Genomic DNA, 16,888 nt, shown 5'->3' with positions numbered 1-16,888 from the left:
CAACAGAATCTAACACGCTCAATTTCTCTTGGAAATCAAAGTTGTTTTCTGCAGCTAAAGAAGCCAATTGTTGTCCGAGGTAGAGGGCTCGCCGGTATCGGTCGTTTGCTGTGACAATACGTGGACGAGGCGTCGTTTCGACTGTCACAGGTAGTCGTTCTTCAACAATGTCAGAAAGTGGCTGAAAGAATCGATGGCCGCGTTTGTAGTATTCAAGTGTCCACCGTTGGGCAATCAATTCAGTGTCGAATAAATCACGACCGCATATCTTTCTCACAGCGAAGATATGTCGACACGGTAGCGACATGGACTTGTAGAAAGTACAATCACAGGATATTGGCGTCACGCAGATTTCCCCTTCTGAACTGGTCACGGAAAAGTGCCCGTTATCCTCTTGGAGTACGACATGGCCTGCTCGCTCCAATTGTTTTTCAACTCGTTTGAACGCGTGTGGGGTGAGGTACTCCATGAACTGCTGTGTACATTCGTCTCTTGTTCGCACGCTACAAGGGACTTTGGAAAACATTTGAGCAACCCTCGTGTCGCGCTCTGTTCGCACCATGGTGAGAAACGAAAAGAAAACAGATAGAAACTCCAGCAGAGAATTCGACGGTGACGTCATTGATTTCAGTTTTTGAAATGTTGATTCCAATCGATTGTTGGTGCGCTCACCGAGGGACATTTGCTTGTGTTTGAACCCCTCAACCCATTGCTCCGTGATCGGTTTCCAATTGATGTTGTAGTAGTCGATGACTCGTCGATCCTGTGTGGACTCTAGGTTTCGGTAGTTGGCATTATACTCTTCTTCGGACGTTGCATACGCCAGCTTTTGTATAATTTCCAGCACTGTAGTCCTCTCTCCCGCACTGATCGCCATCTTCTCTGTGGTGATCTCACGCTTGAACGTCCGCAGGACGTGGAACAGGCAAATCTGTAATGCAGCGTTTGGAATCTCATCTCTGAAAACGTTCCTCTCTACCATATCCTTGTCGGTCATCACGACCTTCGTGTCGGTCCACCGTGGATTGTGTCTCTTGAACAACTGAATCATTTTCCTTATCGTGTGTTCCTCCTCACTGGCCACAACAAACGCTGCGACGATTTCGGTTTCTCCATTCCCGTCCACAATGGTAAGGAGATAGAAGGGCATTCTCAGTTCGTTGGTCTTATGTGTCGCATCCACAAGAATCAGTTCCGGAAATTGGCTGAAGGTGTGCTGCATAGACGCATCTTGTATGAAAATCCCACTCAGCACATCATTTTCATCTGCTACGTATTCAGCAGTAACGCCTGGTTGACTGTTCAAATAACTGGCGATGTCGTTGAGTTGAGTCTTCGAGCAGGAAGACTTTGACTTTGATTTCACTGAGGTACCGATGTTGTGAATGTCTTTCATGGTTAAAACCTTTCCTGAATTTGTCGACAAATGATGCCGCAGAAGTTTTCTCAGTGTCTGCGTTGACCTTGAGCATTTCCTTGGCTTTTTCCTTGTCTTCCTTATTCAATCGGCGTTGAGCCGGCATGACATTATACAAACATTCTAAGACGTTGTGGTTATGAATGTTGTCGAACTTCGTGACCAGCAGATGTGTCCCCTCTGGATTTGCGCGAAGTTTCAGTGTGAACGGACACTCGATTTTAAACGTCTTTTGATTTGGACGTAATCCGGCCGTCGATTTGCTGTGGTGCTTCTTCCCTCCATGTACACACGAGTACGTCAGTTCGTAAAACTTGATGGCGCTATTGAATTTTCTATTTGGACATCGTCCTTGTGCTGCCGCCAGAGTGCGACTGTCGCGTTTCCACAGCTGCACAAATGTGGATTTCTCATACCCCACAAGTGCCTGTTGAAACTCTTCATACGAAGCAAATTGATCACCGACGTTGAAGCCCATTTTGTTGCTGTCTGTCAAACTCCCAAACGTGTGTTTGATTGCCTGTCGGATTGTTGAGCATCGGCCTCGGTTGAACGAAAATCACCCTAAAACGACAGGGCAGATTTGTCAATCAGTGAACACTTCTCTCCCCCAAAGAAATTCCCATCAAAAACTGTCATTTATTGGTGAGTATTTAATCACAGAGAGAGAGAGAGAGAGAGAGAGAGAGAGAGAGAGAGAGCCTCTACCGGCAAAATAGCCTCTACCGTAACATATCGTTATTTTGCCGGTATACGCAATGGGCAGCGTCCAACCGGCAAAATAGCCTCTACCGTAACATATCGTTATTTTGCCGGTACCGGCAACGTAGCCTACAGGCTACGTTGCCGGTACCGGCAAAATAGCCATTTCGAACAAAATATGAGCCCGATCGCTTTGATAGTTTCCGAGAAAAGTCCAACGTTAAGGTGGTGTCTACGGACGGCCGGCCGGCCGGCCGGCCGGACAGACTAACAGTGACCGATTACATAGAGTCACTTTTTCTCAAGTGACTCAAAAATCATGCCTTCAAAGGTACCTTTTATACCATGTAAACGGTTATGTACACCAATACCGATCTGACCAAGCTTTTTCATGGGACATACCAACAATGAAAAGCCCGTCTCTGTCCTGTAAAACGCTGGCGTTTTGTTGCTTAATTCAGTTTGCAGTTTTCCCTGGGTATCAGTTATAAAATAAATTCAATCACATAAATATGACAGTGGACAGAGAGCATCTACAATTCAGATTTGTTATTGTTGCACGTCCAAGTGCACGGGCCATGCCATGGATGCTCTTATCTCAGAAAAAACCCTGTCACATCTGTGTTGGTTTACAAGTTGGTCTACATAGGAAGGAAGGTCAAACAAAGAAGAAAATAGACAGAGAAGCTGATAACCGCTGGCAACCACCTTTTGAATGACTGTGGTATCATCAAACATTCAAGTGATTCGCAAGGTGAAATATTTCAAAACGATTTTTATTTGTGATTCTTTGAATTATCTGCATGCAATGAACAGACACAAATATTTTCAGGCAGATGAAAATTAACATTTCTAGTTCTAAATGTCAGTTGTGATGTTACATTACAATACAACTTATTAAAAAAAAAATCAGTTGCCGGAAGTGATGGTGCTTTTTCAGAAAATAAATGTTGATTACCTATGATGCATACCTACACAAAACCTGCTAAATGTTGCAATCCCAAGATTGACGAAGCAGACAACTAAGAAGGAGCACTTTACACACCTGCATTCAAACACACACCATTTCACCATTCACACGCATGATCAAGATGCACGACAGACTCTCCAAAAACAGACATCAATTTGGTGTCAAAGTACATTAGAACAGCCACTCGGAGACTGTTGGAGCTACAAAAAAATCACCTGTTTTTAGTCAGACCCAACACACACTAGCTACCTTTCTTATTCTTGTCTCTATCACTGTCTTTGCTTTTTCTTCCTTCTTCCTTGGCCTTCCCAGTTTCTGTTTCTTTTTTCACATTGAGTCCAAGGGCTGGAAACACTTTCTCTTTCACTCCTTTCAGAACAGGATCAGATTCATCTATCAAGGGCTGATCACCGAATCCACTTTTCAGTTCATATAAATTTTCTTCTGCCTCCAGCCGTGCTCGAATGTGAAGATCCTCATCATCTCGGTCTAAATTCATGTAGGTGGGCGGAATCATAGCAGCCGCCACGATACGTCTCTCAGCGTTGAGAAAGTTGAACGTTGAACACGCTTGATCCTGCAGAAAATATGGAACGATAAGAAAAGCAGTTACATTCACAAACATGCAGATAAAATAGAAATTACAGTCAGACCTGTCTATAGCGACCAACCAAGGGACTGACCAAAAAAAGTTGTTATACTTATAGAGAGGTGGTCACTATGAAAAAGTGAATTATATGCACAACACTTTGTCAGGGATCCCTTTGGGTGGTCTTTGTGGGAAGGTGGTCATTACTGAGAGGAGGTCACTAGGACAGGTTCAACTGTATACCAAAACAAGGAAAGCTGTTCAGTGGACTGACAAAAATGGCAGAGAAAAAAGACGTTATGATGAGATCAATGGACACAAAAATACACAAAGATAAAAAAAGTTAGAATAAGATGAGAAAAGCCATTCAGTAGATACGCAAATATAGAAATGAAAGAAGTTGAAGGGAGACTAGAAAAACAGTTAAATGGAAAGACAATAACACACTTATATATATATTTCAAACGTACTGTCCATAATTATCTCCCCTGGTAAAAAATGTTCATAAATCCACTCACAAACAAAAATGCAGACAAAAATATGTGCAAAAGTCACATAAAAATAGAAATGATAAAGAACAACTTCAGAGAAGAATCAATAAGGCCATATAAGCATATGATGAATTATTTTATCTGAAAGAATTAAATGGCAAAATGCATGGTTCTCCAATGAAATCTTTTTTTCTCTTCTAATACACCTCACTGCAAAGTCATGGTCTGCATGTTTGCTTGTTTTGGCAAAGAACTTACTCATTTTCCCTTCCAAACCATATAAATGTATGCAGTTAGACTTACTGTTGGCAAAATCTCCACGTTGATATTATTTGAACGAAGGTATCTGACGATGCTCTTGTCATATTTGGCTCCATGGTCTCCAACTCCCAAGACTAAAAGATCTGAACATGAATAAAAATAAAATGAATCACACAGCTTAAAAGCAAATATATAGGGGCAATGTGTGTGTGTGTGTGTGTGTGTGTGTGTGTGCATGTGTGTGTCACTGACTGTCTAATGTTTGTGTGTGTGTGTGTGCAAGCATGTGTATGTGAAATCACACAACCTACAAGCAATGAGCACCCTGCAAGTTCTTTGGAGGATAATAGGGTTATGGTGTGTAGCGTGTGTGTGTGTGGGGGGGGGGGGGGGGGGGGGAGGGGATGGGTGGGTGAGCAGGGGGAGCAGGTGCAGCTGTAGGGAAGACATTTCATTTTTGCTTGAGTTTTCCTTCATGGCTTTGTTTGTACAGTTTTTCTTAGGGCTATTTTAGTAGATGCATCAATCTTCAGCAAAGACTGGGTTCTGTGGCAGCATTATCAATCTTGAATAAATTATGTTTGCCTCACACATACCTGCTTATTTGTCTGGATCCACTTCAACTAATGCATCCAAAAAGTCTTCTAAACTAAGCACATAATAATCCTGTTGAAACATTCAGCTTGCAGCAATAATATTTTTAGAAAATTTCCTTCGCATAAAAATACACATGCCTGTCTAAGAAGCTAAAAACAGGGGTAGTTTAAAGCTGCAATATGAAAACAGTCCATTTGTAAAAGGATGAAATACTGATACAGCAATTTGATAGTAAACCTGTCACCTTTCATGAACCTGATAAATCAGTATATCAGACTAACAGACGCTCTGAAGTGCAACTTTTTTCACATAAGATTTTATTTCAACCATGTGTATTACACAGAAATATATCTTGGTTTGAGTTCATTCATTGATTCAATACATAATACATTCAAACACAACAACCAAACAGAGTGCTAGGGGTGACAGACAGATTAATGTACACAAATTTCCTTACCCAGCTTCGGTTCAAGAAGTGGAAACAAGGACAGAGAATCTTCATTCAGTTCATGAGTACCACCAATCTGCAACACAATTCAACAGAAGAGAGACTTACTAATGACTTAGAACAACGGTTGTAAGAGTGATTCATTACCTGTAAAAACAACAACAACAAAAATACAACTGTTTGATAACATTATCAAATGTCTTGTGTAAAACTATTGGCTCAGCTTTAACATGCAGCTTACTCGCAGAAGTTCTGTTCTTGATTTTGTGTCATCGATTAATGCGTTACTTATCATTCAACAGTTCTACAAACAATCTGTCACTGTAAGTGTGACAAAAGAAGCTATAAAATGTCTCTTGAAAGGAAAACGTATGAGCTGACAAGTGTCTCAATAAAAATTGCTGTCATGTTCTGTTCACCATAGCTTTTCACTTCTAAAAATGGGAATTAAGAAATTTTACTCACTGCTAAAGTTCAGAAGTTTCGAACATAGTAAAATCTCCACCCAAAAGACATGACACCAACAAATCCATCAAAAGGACAGCACAACACTCACCGCCCAGTGCAAAATGGATCGTGGAAACAGAACGCAAGGGCCAACAATCCTGAAACCATTGCTGAGTTTGAAGCCAACATTACTGTAGGCCTCCACATAAAGGTAGTCGTCATCTTCTTTGCTCAGCATGGTCACCGTTGTGCTTCTGATCTCTTCCCCGCCTGTCTCTGGGTCATAGTGTCGAACACTGGCTCTGGTAAGTTGTAGAGAAGAAATAACATTTTGAAAGGTTTGATCGAATGAGCTAATTGTGATTATACTATTATTAGCGGTTCTACATAATCTGATAGTGAGTGATACTATTTATCGACCAGACTTACAAAGTTGATTTGGGGCTGTGTATTATGAAATGCATCTCTTAGCTTCTGTTGTAATTAACATTGAACTGTTAATCAATTTATTTAAGGCTCTTAAAAAAAACAACGCCCACACAGGAGCGCGCACAAACACACACACATACATGTGTGTATGTTCACAAACACACACACACTGAAATAATCCTTGTATTCAGTTACACTGTCATGCTTTACAGTGTGCCGGCCATAAATCAAGATCAATACAAGTTACAACAGATACTAGATACCTCACACACAAAAATGGTTTGAACACCAAGAAACTTGAGACCAACAGTCTCAGCTAGCATACTGTATGCACAGAGTAATAATTAATGCAAGAATACTAGGTGGTTTACCTGAGTGAAGAACGGACGTTTCTTACGAGGAAACGGCTTAATCTCGAAATAAGTACCATGATGACTGCCTGTGAGTGTGATCTCCCTAGTCCCTGCCTGCACGAGGGTCGTCTGCTACACTACAGTCACAGTGCTGGTCAAAAATCAATGTTCTTGCAGTTGTAACTACGAAAAGCAAGAACAAAACAGACAATGCATACACCGGATCTCAGATCCTAAACGTCTTCACGCAGGAGTCCACACTAGTTTTGTTCTTGTCCGTTAAATGTCAATCAAGGAACATTTTGCATGATTTAACTTCTATCTAACCCAAGGTGAGTGTACTCTGTGACTCTTCTGCACTGTGAGGTTAACTTTAGCACTACAGTCAACTTGCCAGATAGAAGCAAAATAAATTCAAAAAACCAAAAAGATACAAACTATATTTTAACAACATTCAATTTGATATAAATCATTATCTCATTTTTAGATTTATAAGGTGGATTTACAATTTCACCATTTTACAGAGAAAGGAGAACAAATAAAACGGAACGTAAAAAGGTTTTGTACAATAAGACTTGTTCAAGGGAGGCTATGCTTATCACTCGAAGTCACCGCATGGGTTTTGTTGGTATTCATCTGTCCCTTGAACCAGAAGAACACTTTGAGCTGGAAAAACGTGGACACTTTTTCACCCGAACTATCCTGGGTTTGTCAATCGCTGCTATTCAGTACGTCTATTTGATTCGTTTCTTGTATATTTTTTGGGGTTAAACTTGAAGATTCACACTTTCTTTCTCCATCCAACCATCCATCTCTCTGTCTCGTGTGTGTGTGAGAGAGAGAGAGAGAGAGAGAGAGAGAGAGAGAGAGAGAGAGAGAGAGAGAGAGAGAGAGAGAGAGAGAGAGAGAGAGAGTTGCTCCTAAAAACGCAGAAAACCATTCATCATGATCAATTCAAAGATAATAATAAAATGGGGTGGTTTACCGTTTAGAATGCACCCTTGGCATTACCTGTAAATGTAACCCATTGTTCTGCTGCTAATCGTATCTATTAATATTATGGTTATAATGGTACGCTAGTTTGAATTTGCAGTTTAACTACCTGAACCTAGCGACAAGGCAGTGATATTGATAATGCTGGTTAAAGAACTGGTAGTGTTAGTGTTACTGTTTCTTGGTTACTTTATCATTAATAAAAAAAAATTAACACTTTACAAGCATGCATGTTTATGTGAACTAATAATTAGAAAAACTTTGCAGGCGCTAAGACAAAAATGTCAACACCCAAGCCAGGGGGGCCACCAAAAGATAAGGCTGAGTACTCGTCAAACTGGAAGAAACTACTATCAGTAAGTTGTATTTTCCTTTTGATTTATGATCAGACATTACTGGTACAGTCAAACCTCCCCTTGAGGCTGCCTCTCATTAGCAACCACCTGCCCATATTGACCATTGAAAAGTTCCCAGTGATTTTTTTCCATGTAATTTGCCTTTCCATAGCGACCATGCACCTGTCTAACGCAACCACTTTTGGTTGGTCCTTTGATTGGGTGGTTGTTATAGACAGGTTTGACTGTACAACTTTAAACATTACGGAAGAAAAAGAGAGAGACTTCTGTGTGTGTGTGCATGTATGTGACTGAATAAGCGTCCATTGTGAACTTGAAAGCAAAAACAGTGTTCCTTTTCGGATTACTCATGGTTATAAATGTGCTTGAACTCTTGATGCTTACAGAATTTGTGTCTTTTCAAGCTACTGAAACCTTGCTATTTTTATTCAGACCATAGGACCAACAACGCAGAAAAGAAAGTCAGAGGATTTACAAAAGGACCACAAACATAAGCGGCTAAAGGAAGGGACTGTTTCTGACAAAGAAGTAAAACATCTGGGATCAACAGACAAGGACAGAAAGCAGAAGGAAACTGGTAACAGAAGTGGGACTGACAGAGAAGTGAAAACAGGAAAGTAAGTGTGGCTGGTCAGAGAAGTTTTCTGACCATCAAATAATTGGTACAGTGGAACCCCCTTTTTAAGACCTCCAAAAATCTGAGAAAATCAGGTCCTAAAAAGGAGGGGATCTTAAAATGGGGGTACATTTACAGAGGTTATGTGCAGAAAATCTGAAAAAGCAAGACTTAAAATGGAGGAATTGGGAGGTCTTTACCGTTGTCTCAGCTTGATCAGTTGATTTGGTGTTGACATATCGCCCATTCTTGACAAACTACTGGAAGTTTGTGAGTTGTGGTTTCAAGTTTTTTACTTGAAGTGAAAGCTTAATCATTTTTGTTTATGTCTGACTGAGCCTCATGGCTCATGCGTTCGGGAATGGGGTGCAAAATCCTTTGAAGAAAGCTTGAAAGTCGGCAGTGTGAGCTTCCATTTGTAATATTCCTTGTAGTGAATAATAGTAATAAGACTACACGAAGGATAAAGGAGTAGAATACATGTACTTTGATGGACCGGCGTTTTTGTACAGACTTCTGTGTATCTAACTTAGGCAATGTGACTTGATGCAGTTCTGTCATAATTCATGATCAATTGAATTATTGCGTCTTGCGTTCATTTTCTGATGTACAGATATGTTAATTTATTTCAGGGTTCAAACAGGGAATGGTGTCAAGAGCAGTAGAAAAGAAGCCTTGGTTTTGGACAGTGCATTGACACAGTGAGTTGGTTTTGTGTCATTGTAACAGGATGTGTACTGTGGTCCTCAGAAATGTTTCGTTCATTTCTTTGCTTGTTAAACTTCTTTGCTGATAAACAACAAAAACCAAATAAGGTTCAGGAAGTGCCTGTTATCATGAATAAGATTTTCCTCTTTTTATATTTACAGTCCAGACTCCCAATTATGCCTTGAAAGGGGCCCAAGGACCCCCTCAGTGGAACTTTACAGGGTCCCCAAATCAGCAGGACTTTTGGTAGTTGTATGATACCTTCACAAAAGTGTTATTTGTTGAATGGAATAGATTTACACCAAAACAATTCACGTCGGTACGGATCCGACAGAAAACTTTCTCGTCATCAAAACTCAGCCAAGTGTACATTTTTGTTTACTCTGTAATGAAACTAGTAGACGATCACATCAGTACCAACTGTACGCATGATAACCTAAATCTATTATTTCCCGGGCCATGCTCTTTTTTGCTTAGTGTGTCATGGGACCCCCTCCAAGAATTTCCAGTACATTCGTTTGCATACCTGTCAAGTCCTACGCATTCTGCGTAATTCTTATGGTTTTTCGGTGTTTTTTGGGTCCTACGTCGTATACCTCATTGCTCAAACCATACGCATTTTCAGCATTAAAAAAAAAAAAAAAAAAAAAAAAAAGTTTTTTTTTTGCTGGCATGGACTGCCGTTCATTCATTTCTGAGGAGGAGCTTGCACCAGCCACACAACAGAAGTTCTGGCATGATGTGCGCCAGTTCTACATGGCCTGTGTGAGGAAAATGTTGAATAAATTTCCATTTGGCAGTGAAACCCTGCAACACCTTCAAGTGCTGGATCACAGTCTGGGAGCTGACACACTGACTGCCTTCTTACAGGTCAAAATTAACTCTGATGCATGCTGCCATGATTTTAAGGTGACTGGCAGCATGATTGACAAAGCAAAGATTTGCACAGATGAATACAACAAAGAACACAAGTGACAAGTGACAAAAAAAATGAACGAACAAGAGTGCAGTGTAAATGTATTACATGTAGTGGTAAATAAAGAGCAGTTTGTGTAGAAAGGAATTTATGTGTTTTACTTTTAGTTTGCGAAAAACAATCTGATTGGTTTAGTGTGTATGCGTGAGAAGTTGAATTTGTGCGTTTAACCACATCCTGATCCACGCATTAACTATGGTTTTTGATCCCCAACTATGGTTTCTTATGCCATTTACTATGGTCAGAGGCCAAAAGTACTTGACAGGTATGCGTTTGGGCTTCTAGTGCATACAGGCTGCACAGTTATGGGGAGCGCTGATGTGACTATGCCTGAAGTGAACATTTCCAATTTGATAAGCATTTCAGCAGGAGGGTGCTGGACAAAACTAAAGCTCTAAACTGAAGAAGATAATTGTAGTTCCATGGTTCATGCAGTAGTGGCGTGAAAAAAGAAGGAACTTTCATACCGTGCCAACATGCACCCATTGGACAGATTGCTAACGTACTCTTGAGGGAGTGATTCACTCTGTCCACTTAGGTATGTTTACTTTACATACAATTTCACTGTGGCAACCAAGAAAGTCTACATTTTTTTTTATTCTAACCCGCTTTTGTTCCAAGATTTCTTATTGTTGCCTGAGGCTTGCAATTTTGGAGATGTGGTATATATGCTGAATGTTTACACGTGTAAAAAGAATAAAATCACTAAATCACTGTGGCTTTTTCTGAATTTTTTGTAATATTTTTATTTAGCCCAACAAAAGCCACATTTGTAAGCATTCAGCATACAGACACCCTTTACACTTGCGAAAAGGAATATATAAAATCATACTTTACACATGTGAACAGGAATAAAATCATAAAATAACTGTGCTTAATCTTTCTGTTTTCATTTTCTCATGTATTTTTCTTTTTTGTTTTAAGCCCGACAAAAGCCCTTGCGATGGATTGTGAAATGGTGGGTGTGGGAAAGGATGGGGTGGAGAGTGTGCTTGCTCGAGTTTCTCTTGTAAACCAGCATGGTCACTGTGTCTATGACAAGTTTGTCAGGCCACGAGAAAAGGTCACTGATTTTCGCACGCATGTCAGTGGTGTGCGTGCTTCTGACCTTTGGAAAGGTAAGTTTGTGTGTGTGTGTGTTTGACTGTTCCTAGTTGAAGGAATTTTTTTTTAAGGTGTCACTCCTACTTTCTCTTCAGCTAACTGGTTTGGGCTTATATGTCAGGGGTGAATATTCTTCAGGCCTTTGAAATATTGATCTTCATATATTTTTGCACAACAACTTTTCCTGGTTCAAGGCAATGGATTTTTCAAGAATCAACCTTACCTTCTCAGTAGGCTTTGGCTTATCATTGGCTTTTAGAGAGATATTACATCATGTAAGTTTACCATTAAAGTTATGGCTTATTCCATGTGCTGGAATGAAAGCTAGCAAATTGATGTGATTTGATTTGTTATAGTAACTGAAGGCTTTCTTTGTAATGTCTCATGATTAGATTGAGTGCATGCACATATGCATTGCACAGTGCACCATTTATTATTTTATTTATTGAAGTGTATTCTTGTTGGATCAGCATCGTTATTTCACAGTTTAAAGCAAAAAATTGATTGCATATTGTTGAAAGATTGATTCTTTGAATGCTTTGTGTGTAACATTTGCAGCTGAAGAATTTTTGGTGGTTCAGAGAGAAGTGAGTGACCTGCTGAAGGGAAGAGTCCTTGTTGGACATGCACTTCACAATGACCTCAAGGTAAATAGTTGTGAGTGGCCTGCTGAAGGGAAGAGTCCTTGTTGGACATGCACTTCACAATGACCTCAAGGTAAATAGTTGTGAGTGGCCTGCTGAAGGGAAGAGTCCTTGTTGGACATGCACTTCACAATGACCTCAAGGTAAATAGTTGTGAGTGGCCTGCTGAAGGGAAGAGTCCCTGTTGGACATGCACTTCACAATGACCTCAAGGTAAATAGTTGTGAGTGGCCTGCTGAAGGGAAGAGTCCTTGTTGGACATGCACTTCACAATGACCTCAAGGTAAATAGTTGTGAGTGACCTGCTGAAGGGAAGAGTCCTTGTTGGACATGCACTTCACAATGACCTCAAGGTAAATAGTTGTGAGTGGCCTGCTGAAGGGAAGAGTCCTTGTTGGACATGCACTTCACAATGACCTCAAGGTAAATAGTTGTGAGTGGCCTGCTGAAGGGAAGAGTCCTTGTTGGACATGCACTTCACAATGACCTCAAGGTAAATAGTTGACCACAATAAATAAATGTGAGCTCTGCATATGATAGATGTGCAGATGTACATCTCTGACATAGCTGAAGGACAGAAAAAAAACAAATCAATTACGACATGTATCACTGACAAAATAATGATCTCTTCTTCTTCAGCGTTCGACGGTTGTGTCCCTGTAAATAGTGATCTCAATACATGAAGTAATTTCATTATTTTTTGTATGTTTCATTATGCATCCTGTAGTACTATCAACTGTGCCACCATCCAGCCTCTCCCAACTGACCTCTATCCTCTTCCCATTGTCTGGTACCATCAGTTAAAATAAGAGTACATGATGCACTCTACACTTGCCAGCACAGCTGCATCCTATGCTAATCAGCTTCATTCTGTGCTAAGCTCTGTTAGTGTATGCTGCTTGTATCTTATGCTCTACTCTATACTTAATAATAATACGAGAATTTATAACGCGCACATATCACACCACAAGGGGACTCAAGGGGCACGACTTTTAATGAATAAACTTAGTGATAGACATTCGTTTGATGTTATACTGAGATGGCTGAGAGTGTGACCCTACGATAGCCTCCGAATACAAACACCAAACACCAGATTATTACACATCCCAGTATCAACTTATGGTCTTATCAGGCATGGGAATTGTCCGTCAAAAGGCAAATTTCCGCCGATTGTTTTTTTCGTTCCGCCGAAAAAGCCAAAGTGTCCGCCGAAAAAATAAACGGGGGAAGGAAAACTGAATTTAATGGCAAACTTGGAGCTCAGATGACAGCAAATTGCACAATTTGTTTTTTTTTGAGAATTTTTTGTCCGGCTAGACGCTTCGTGCCGTCGACTTTAATATTACTTACAAAATTTCAGCCTTTTTTACTTTTGTCAACTCCCATGCCTGTCTTATGTATTTCATAATATTTTTTTAATCCTTCACCATTATAGGTGCTGTTTTTGGACCACCCAAACAAGAACATCCGAGACTCATCTCGATACAAACTGTTCCGGCAGCTTTCAGGAAGCGGCAGACCCTCACTGAAAAAGCTGTCTGCAAAGATTCTGGGGGTGGAAGTACAGCAAGGAGAACATAACTCGGTAAGTGCAATTATGCGGCAGCTTGGATGAAAAACTAAGGGTGCGTGGAGGGGTGATGGATGCATGTCAAAGTGGGTACAGTTAAATCTTTGTAAGGACCTCCGCAAATCCGAGAGAATCTGAGGAGTAGTCTTACAATGGAGGTAAATTGACAGGCTAGACATTATGAATAAAATAAATCTTAAATACTGGGGTCTTCAAAGGAGAGGGGGGTTAAATAGGGGTACCACCGTATAACTGCTTAGAGGGAAAAGAAAAGATGTGAATTTGCTGAAAACAGAGGGATGGATGCATGTCAAAGTGGGTACAGTGGAATCCTTGTTAGGATCTCCAACAATCTTGAGAGAATCAGAGGAGTAGTACGTCTTCCAATGGAGGTAAATTGTCAGGCATTGTGATTTAAAAAAAATCTCAAATACTAGGGTCTTAAAAAGAGGGGGTGGGTCTTAAAAGAGGGGATCACTGTATAATTGAGCAATTGCTTAGAGGAAAAAGATGAGAAATTGCTGAAAACAGAGGGATGGTTGCATGTCAAAGTGAGAATGTTGCAGAACGTTTACCCTCTCCCCCCCCCCCCCCCCCCCCCCCCCCCCCCCCCCCCCCCCCTAGAACTTCGTAAAATCTGACAAAATCAGGTCTTAAATTAGGGGTAGTCTTATAAAGAAGGTGACTTTACAGACCTTTGAACATAAAATCTGAAAAAGCGAGGTTTTAAAAAGAAGAGTCTTATGACAGAGGGTCTGTGACGCGCGTTCAAATGAAGTGTAATGCTCCAGAGGTCAGCAGCTGAACATCCAAGGCTCCACAAGAATAGGATTCTGGATAAATGGAATACTGGTTAAAAAAAAAAATTGCAGCAAAACTTGAGTGAGAATTCATGTGGGACAATCACAAAGGGTTCCAATGGATGTACAGTGGAGTCCAGCTATAACGAACCTGGGTATAACGAAATCCCGCTTTTAACGAACTGCCATTGATTTCCCGGCAAACAGCCTTCTATTTCTTACTTGTTACTTTCCGGCTACAACAAACTTTTTCAACTCATTTGCATAACGAACCCCTCTTATTTCATCGCCCCAGAACCGTTTTGTCTATAAAAGTCACAAGGCTACAACGAACTGATGTCAATAATTCTCTCCAAAGACAAAAATACACAAACACAAGTAAAAGTATACCGGTAACAAACGGTCCAAGAATGAAAATAAGCCGCACATCAAAGGAAGAATACAGAGTGGAAATATGTATGCTCTGTGTGTGCCACGAGATCAAAGGCAGGTCCATTGTGATGCCTTGACACTGACCTTCTTCCCAGGGGTCAATGACCCAGTTTTAGCTATGAGAGGTGGTTCCCCTGTCATATCTGAGAGAGGAAACACTTCCTGCACCGGGGTCAGTGACCAGTTTAACCTATGGGGCGGTCTCTTTGATGTCTTGAGAGGAAACATGGCCAGGGTAGTACCTAGTAGCTGAAACATGCATTATCACAAGTTGTTTGACTGGTACTCAGGCGGTCTCTTTGATTTTTTCGTATTTTGATACACTCGAGGAGGAAAAAAGTCGCGCCTTATGACCCGGAAAATACGGTACATGCTTTTACACGACTTTTTAAATTTTACTTCTAAAATTACAGTAAAGTGAACATTTGAACTATGCCTCTCTATGGATTAAATTATGAAGCTGTTGAAAACATGCAGAGATTATACTCTCCAAGGAAAGATCGATGGGACGATCATTTGAAGGTGAGTGGGAAAACTTGTCTTGAGCCAGTTGAGGCCATTTAGGGTTGAAAACTCTGCTGCGAATTACTGATATAACAACTAAAATGTATCTCCCTTGAGATTCGTTGTACCCGGACTCCACTGTAGTTTGTGGGTAAGGGGAGGTAATAAGATAAAGTACAACGTACAAAACCTGCTTTTCAAGTGCAGCCCCTGTATGTGCGTACTTGCTTTGTTTTCGTGTGTATGTCTGTGTGTGGTAGGGACAGAGGAAAATGGGAGAGAACCATGGATATTGAACATTTATAAAACAACAGATTCTTTCAGAACTCATTTTGGACAGGTTTTTCGAAAGTGTCATCATCTTGGACAGGTTTTTCGAAAGTGTCATCGTCATTCAGGCTGGTTCAGTTTTTTGTTTTTTTAATATATTATTTGTCAGAATGTACGACCTCCAAAAATCTGACAAAATCAGGTCTTAAAAAGTAGGGAGTCTTAAAATGAGGGTAGATTTACAAAGGTTATGAATAGAAAGTCTTAGAAAACAGGGTCTTAAAAGGGAGGAAGTCTTAAATTGGGGGGTCTTAAAAGGGGGGTTCCACTGTATTGATTTCGTGACATACTATTAAATGTTGAGGTACTACATGTTTCAGGTGCAAGATGCCCAGGCTGCTATGGGATTGTACATGATGTACAGAAAGAGATGGGAGACAGATTTGTATAACAGTGGTATGAAAAAGACAACTTCTAGCAAGAAGAAAAAGAAGAAAACAGAAAATTCTAAAAAGGTTCATTTTGAGAGTGGGACATGAGAGTGGGACCTGAGAGAGAGGCCTGAGAGAGACATAAGAGTGAGAGACCTAAGAGTGAGAGACCTGAGTGTGAGAGACCTAAGAGTGAGAGACCTAAGAGAGAGAGACCTGAGAGAGAGACCTGAGACAGACAGACAGACAGACACCTCAGAGAGAGAGAGAGACCTGAGAGAGAAATCTTGAAAACATTGGAATGAAACCGAGTACAGTGATTGCTTTTATGTTATTCCAATTGCATGTATTGTGTGCTTCTAAAAGTGCATTTTGTGTGTACAATGGTAATATTTTAAGAAGTATTCGAAATGTATCATTGATACACAATGTGAGTGATTTATTACAGTATCCCTGACATTTCAGACGAAAAACAAACTGACTACTGTTTAATCTCATGTGTTTTCAAGACGTTCCCATCTGTATTGTGTGCTTCTCATAGTGCATTTGGTGTGTACAATGGTACTAGTTTAAAAATTATTGGAAATGTATCATTGATACAAAATGTGAGTGATTCATAACAGTACCTCTGACATTCAAGAGAACAAAAAGCAAACTGAAACTGTTTAATCTTATGTGTTTTTAAGACAGGTCCCTATGTATGTGTACCTGCAGATATGAGAAGAAAGAGTTCACAATGCAAATAAATGAGTATGAAAATCTGTACTTATTCTTTGTTCA

The 16,888-nt window shown here is 40.3% G+C and overlaps 2 protein-coding genes across 3 annotated transcripts; one reads left to right on the top strand and one right to left on the bottom strand.

The window, feature by feature from the left end:
* Window positions 1–2,876: 2,876 nt before the first annotated feature.
* LOC138964200 (NADH dehydrogenase [ubiquinone] 1 alpha subcomplex assembly factor 3-like) lies at window positions 2,877–7,054 on the bottom strand. Its single transcript, XM_070336095.1, has 5 exons — window positions 6,723–7,054; window positions 6,032–6,224; window positions 5,485–5,551; window positions 4,473–4,573; window positions 2,877–3,666 (listed from the first exon to the last, which is right to left on the bottom strand). Exons 1-5 carry the CDS (start codon window positions 6,779–6,781, stop codon window positions 3,331–3,333), a joined length of 756 nt encoding a protein of 251 aa, XP_070192196.1. The 5' UTR covers window positions 6,782–7,054; the 3' UTR covers window positions 2,877–3,330.
* Window positions 7,055–7,298: 244 nt separating this feature from the next.
* LOC138964199 (uncharacterized) lies at window positions 7,299–16,871 on the top strand. 2 transcript variants are annotated; one of them, XM_070336094.1, is made up of 8 exons: window positions 7,299–7,432; window positions 7,965–8,053; window positions 8,486–8,670; window positions 9,302–9,370; window positions 11,278–11,471; window positions 12,016–12,104; window positions 13,537–13,686; window positions 16,058–16,871. In XM_070336094.1, exons 2-8 carry the CDS (start codon window positions 7,979–7,981, stop codon window positions 16,214–16,216), a joined length of 921 nt encoding a protein of 306 aa, XP_070192195.1. In that variant the 5' UTR covers window positions 7,299–7,432; window positions 7,965–7,978; the 3' UTR covers window positions 16,217–16,871. The 2 variants fall into 2 exon arrangements, with proteins under 2 accessions (XP_070192195.1, XP_070192194.1); XM_070336093.1 differs by having other exon boundaries at window positions 7,300–7,410.
* Window positions 16,872–16,888: the final 17 nt, after the last annotated feature.

Source organism: Littorina saxatilis, linkage group LG4 (genome assembly GCF_037325665.1).
Source record: "Littorina saxatilis isolate snail1 linkage group LG4, US_GU_Lsax_2.0, whole genome shotgun sequence".
Taxonomy (NCBI): Eukaryota; Metazoa; Mollusca; class Gastropoda; order Littorinimorpha; family Littorinidae; genus Littorina; species Littorina saxatilis.
The sequence above is the reverse complement of the archived record's forward strand: the minus strand, read 5'-3'. Positions and strand labels throughout refer to the sequence as shown.

Bases quoted from the DNA above. Each gene is read 5' to 3' on its own strand.
- LOC138964200 (XM_070336095.1), bottom strand. From the start codon at position 6,781: ATGGTACTTATTTCGAGATTAAGCCGTTTCCTCGTAAGAAACGTCCGT. The intron at 6,225-6,722 runs GTAAACCACCTA...ACAACTTACCAG, and splicing joins AACGTCCGTTCTTCACTCAG to AGCCAGTGTTCGACACTATG. The intron at 4,574-5,484 runs GTAAGGAAATTT...ATTCATGTTCAG, and splicing joins ACTTCTTGAACCGAAGCTGG to ATCTTTTAGTCTTGGGAGTT.
- LOC138964199 (XM_070336093.1), top strand. From the start codon at position 7,320: ATGGGTTTTGTTGGTATTCATCTGTCCCTTGAACCAGAAGAACACTTT. The intron at 8,054-8,485 runs GTAAGTTGTATT...ATTTTTATTCAG, and splicing joins ACTGGAAGAAACTACTATCA to ACCATAGGACCAACAACGCA. The intron at 12,105-13,536 runs GTAAATAGTTGT...TCACCATTATAG, and splicing joins CACTTCACAATGACCTCAAG to GTGCTGTTTTTGGACCACCC.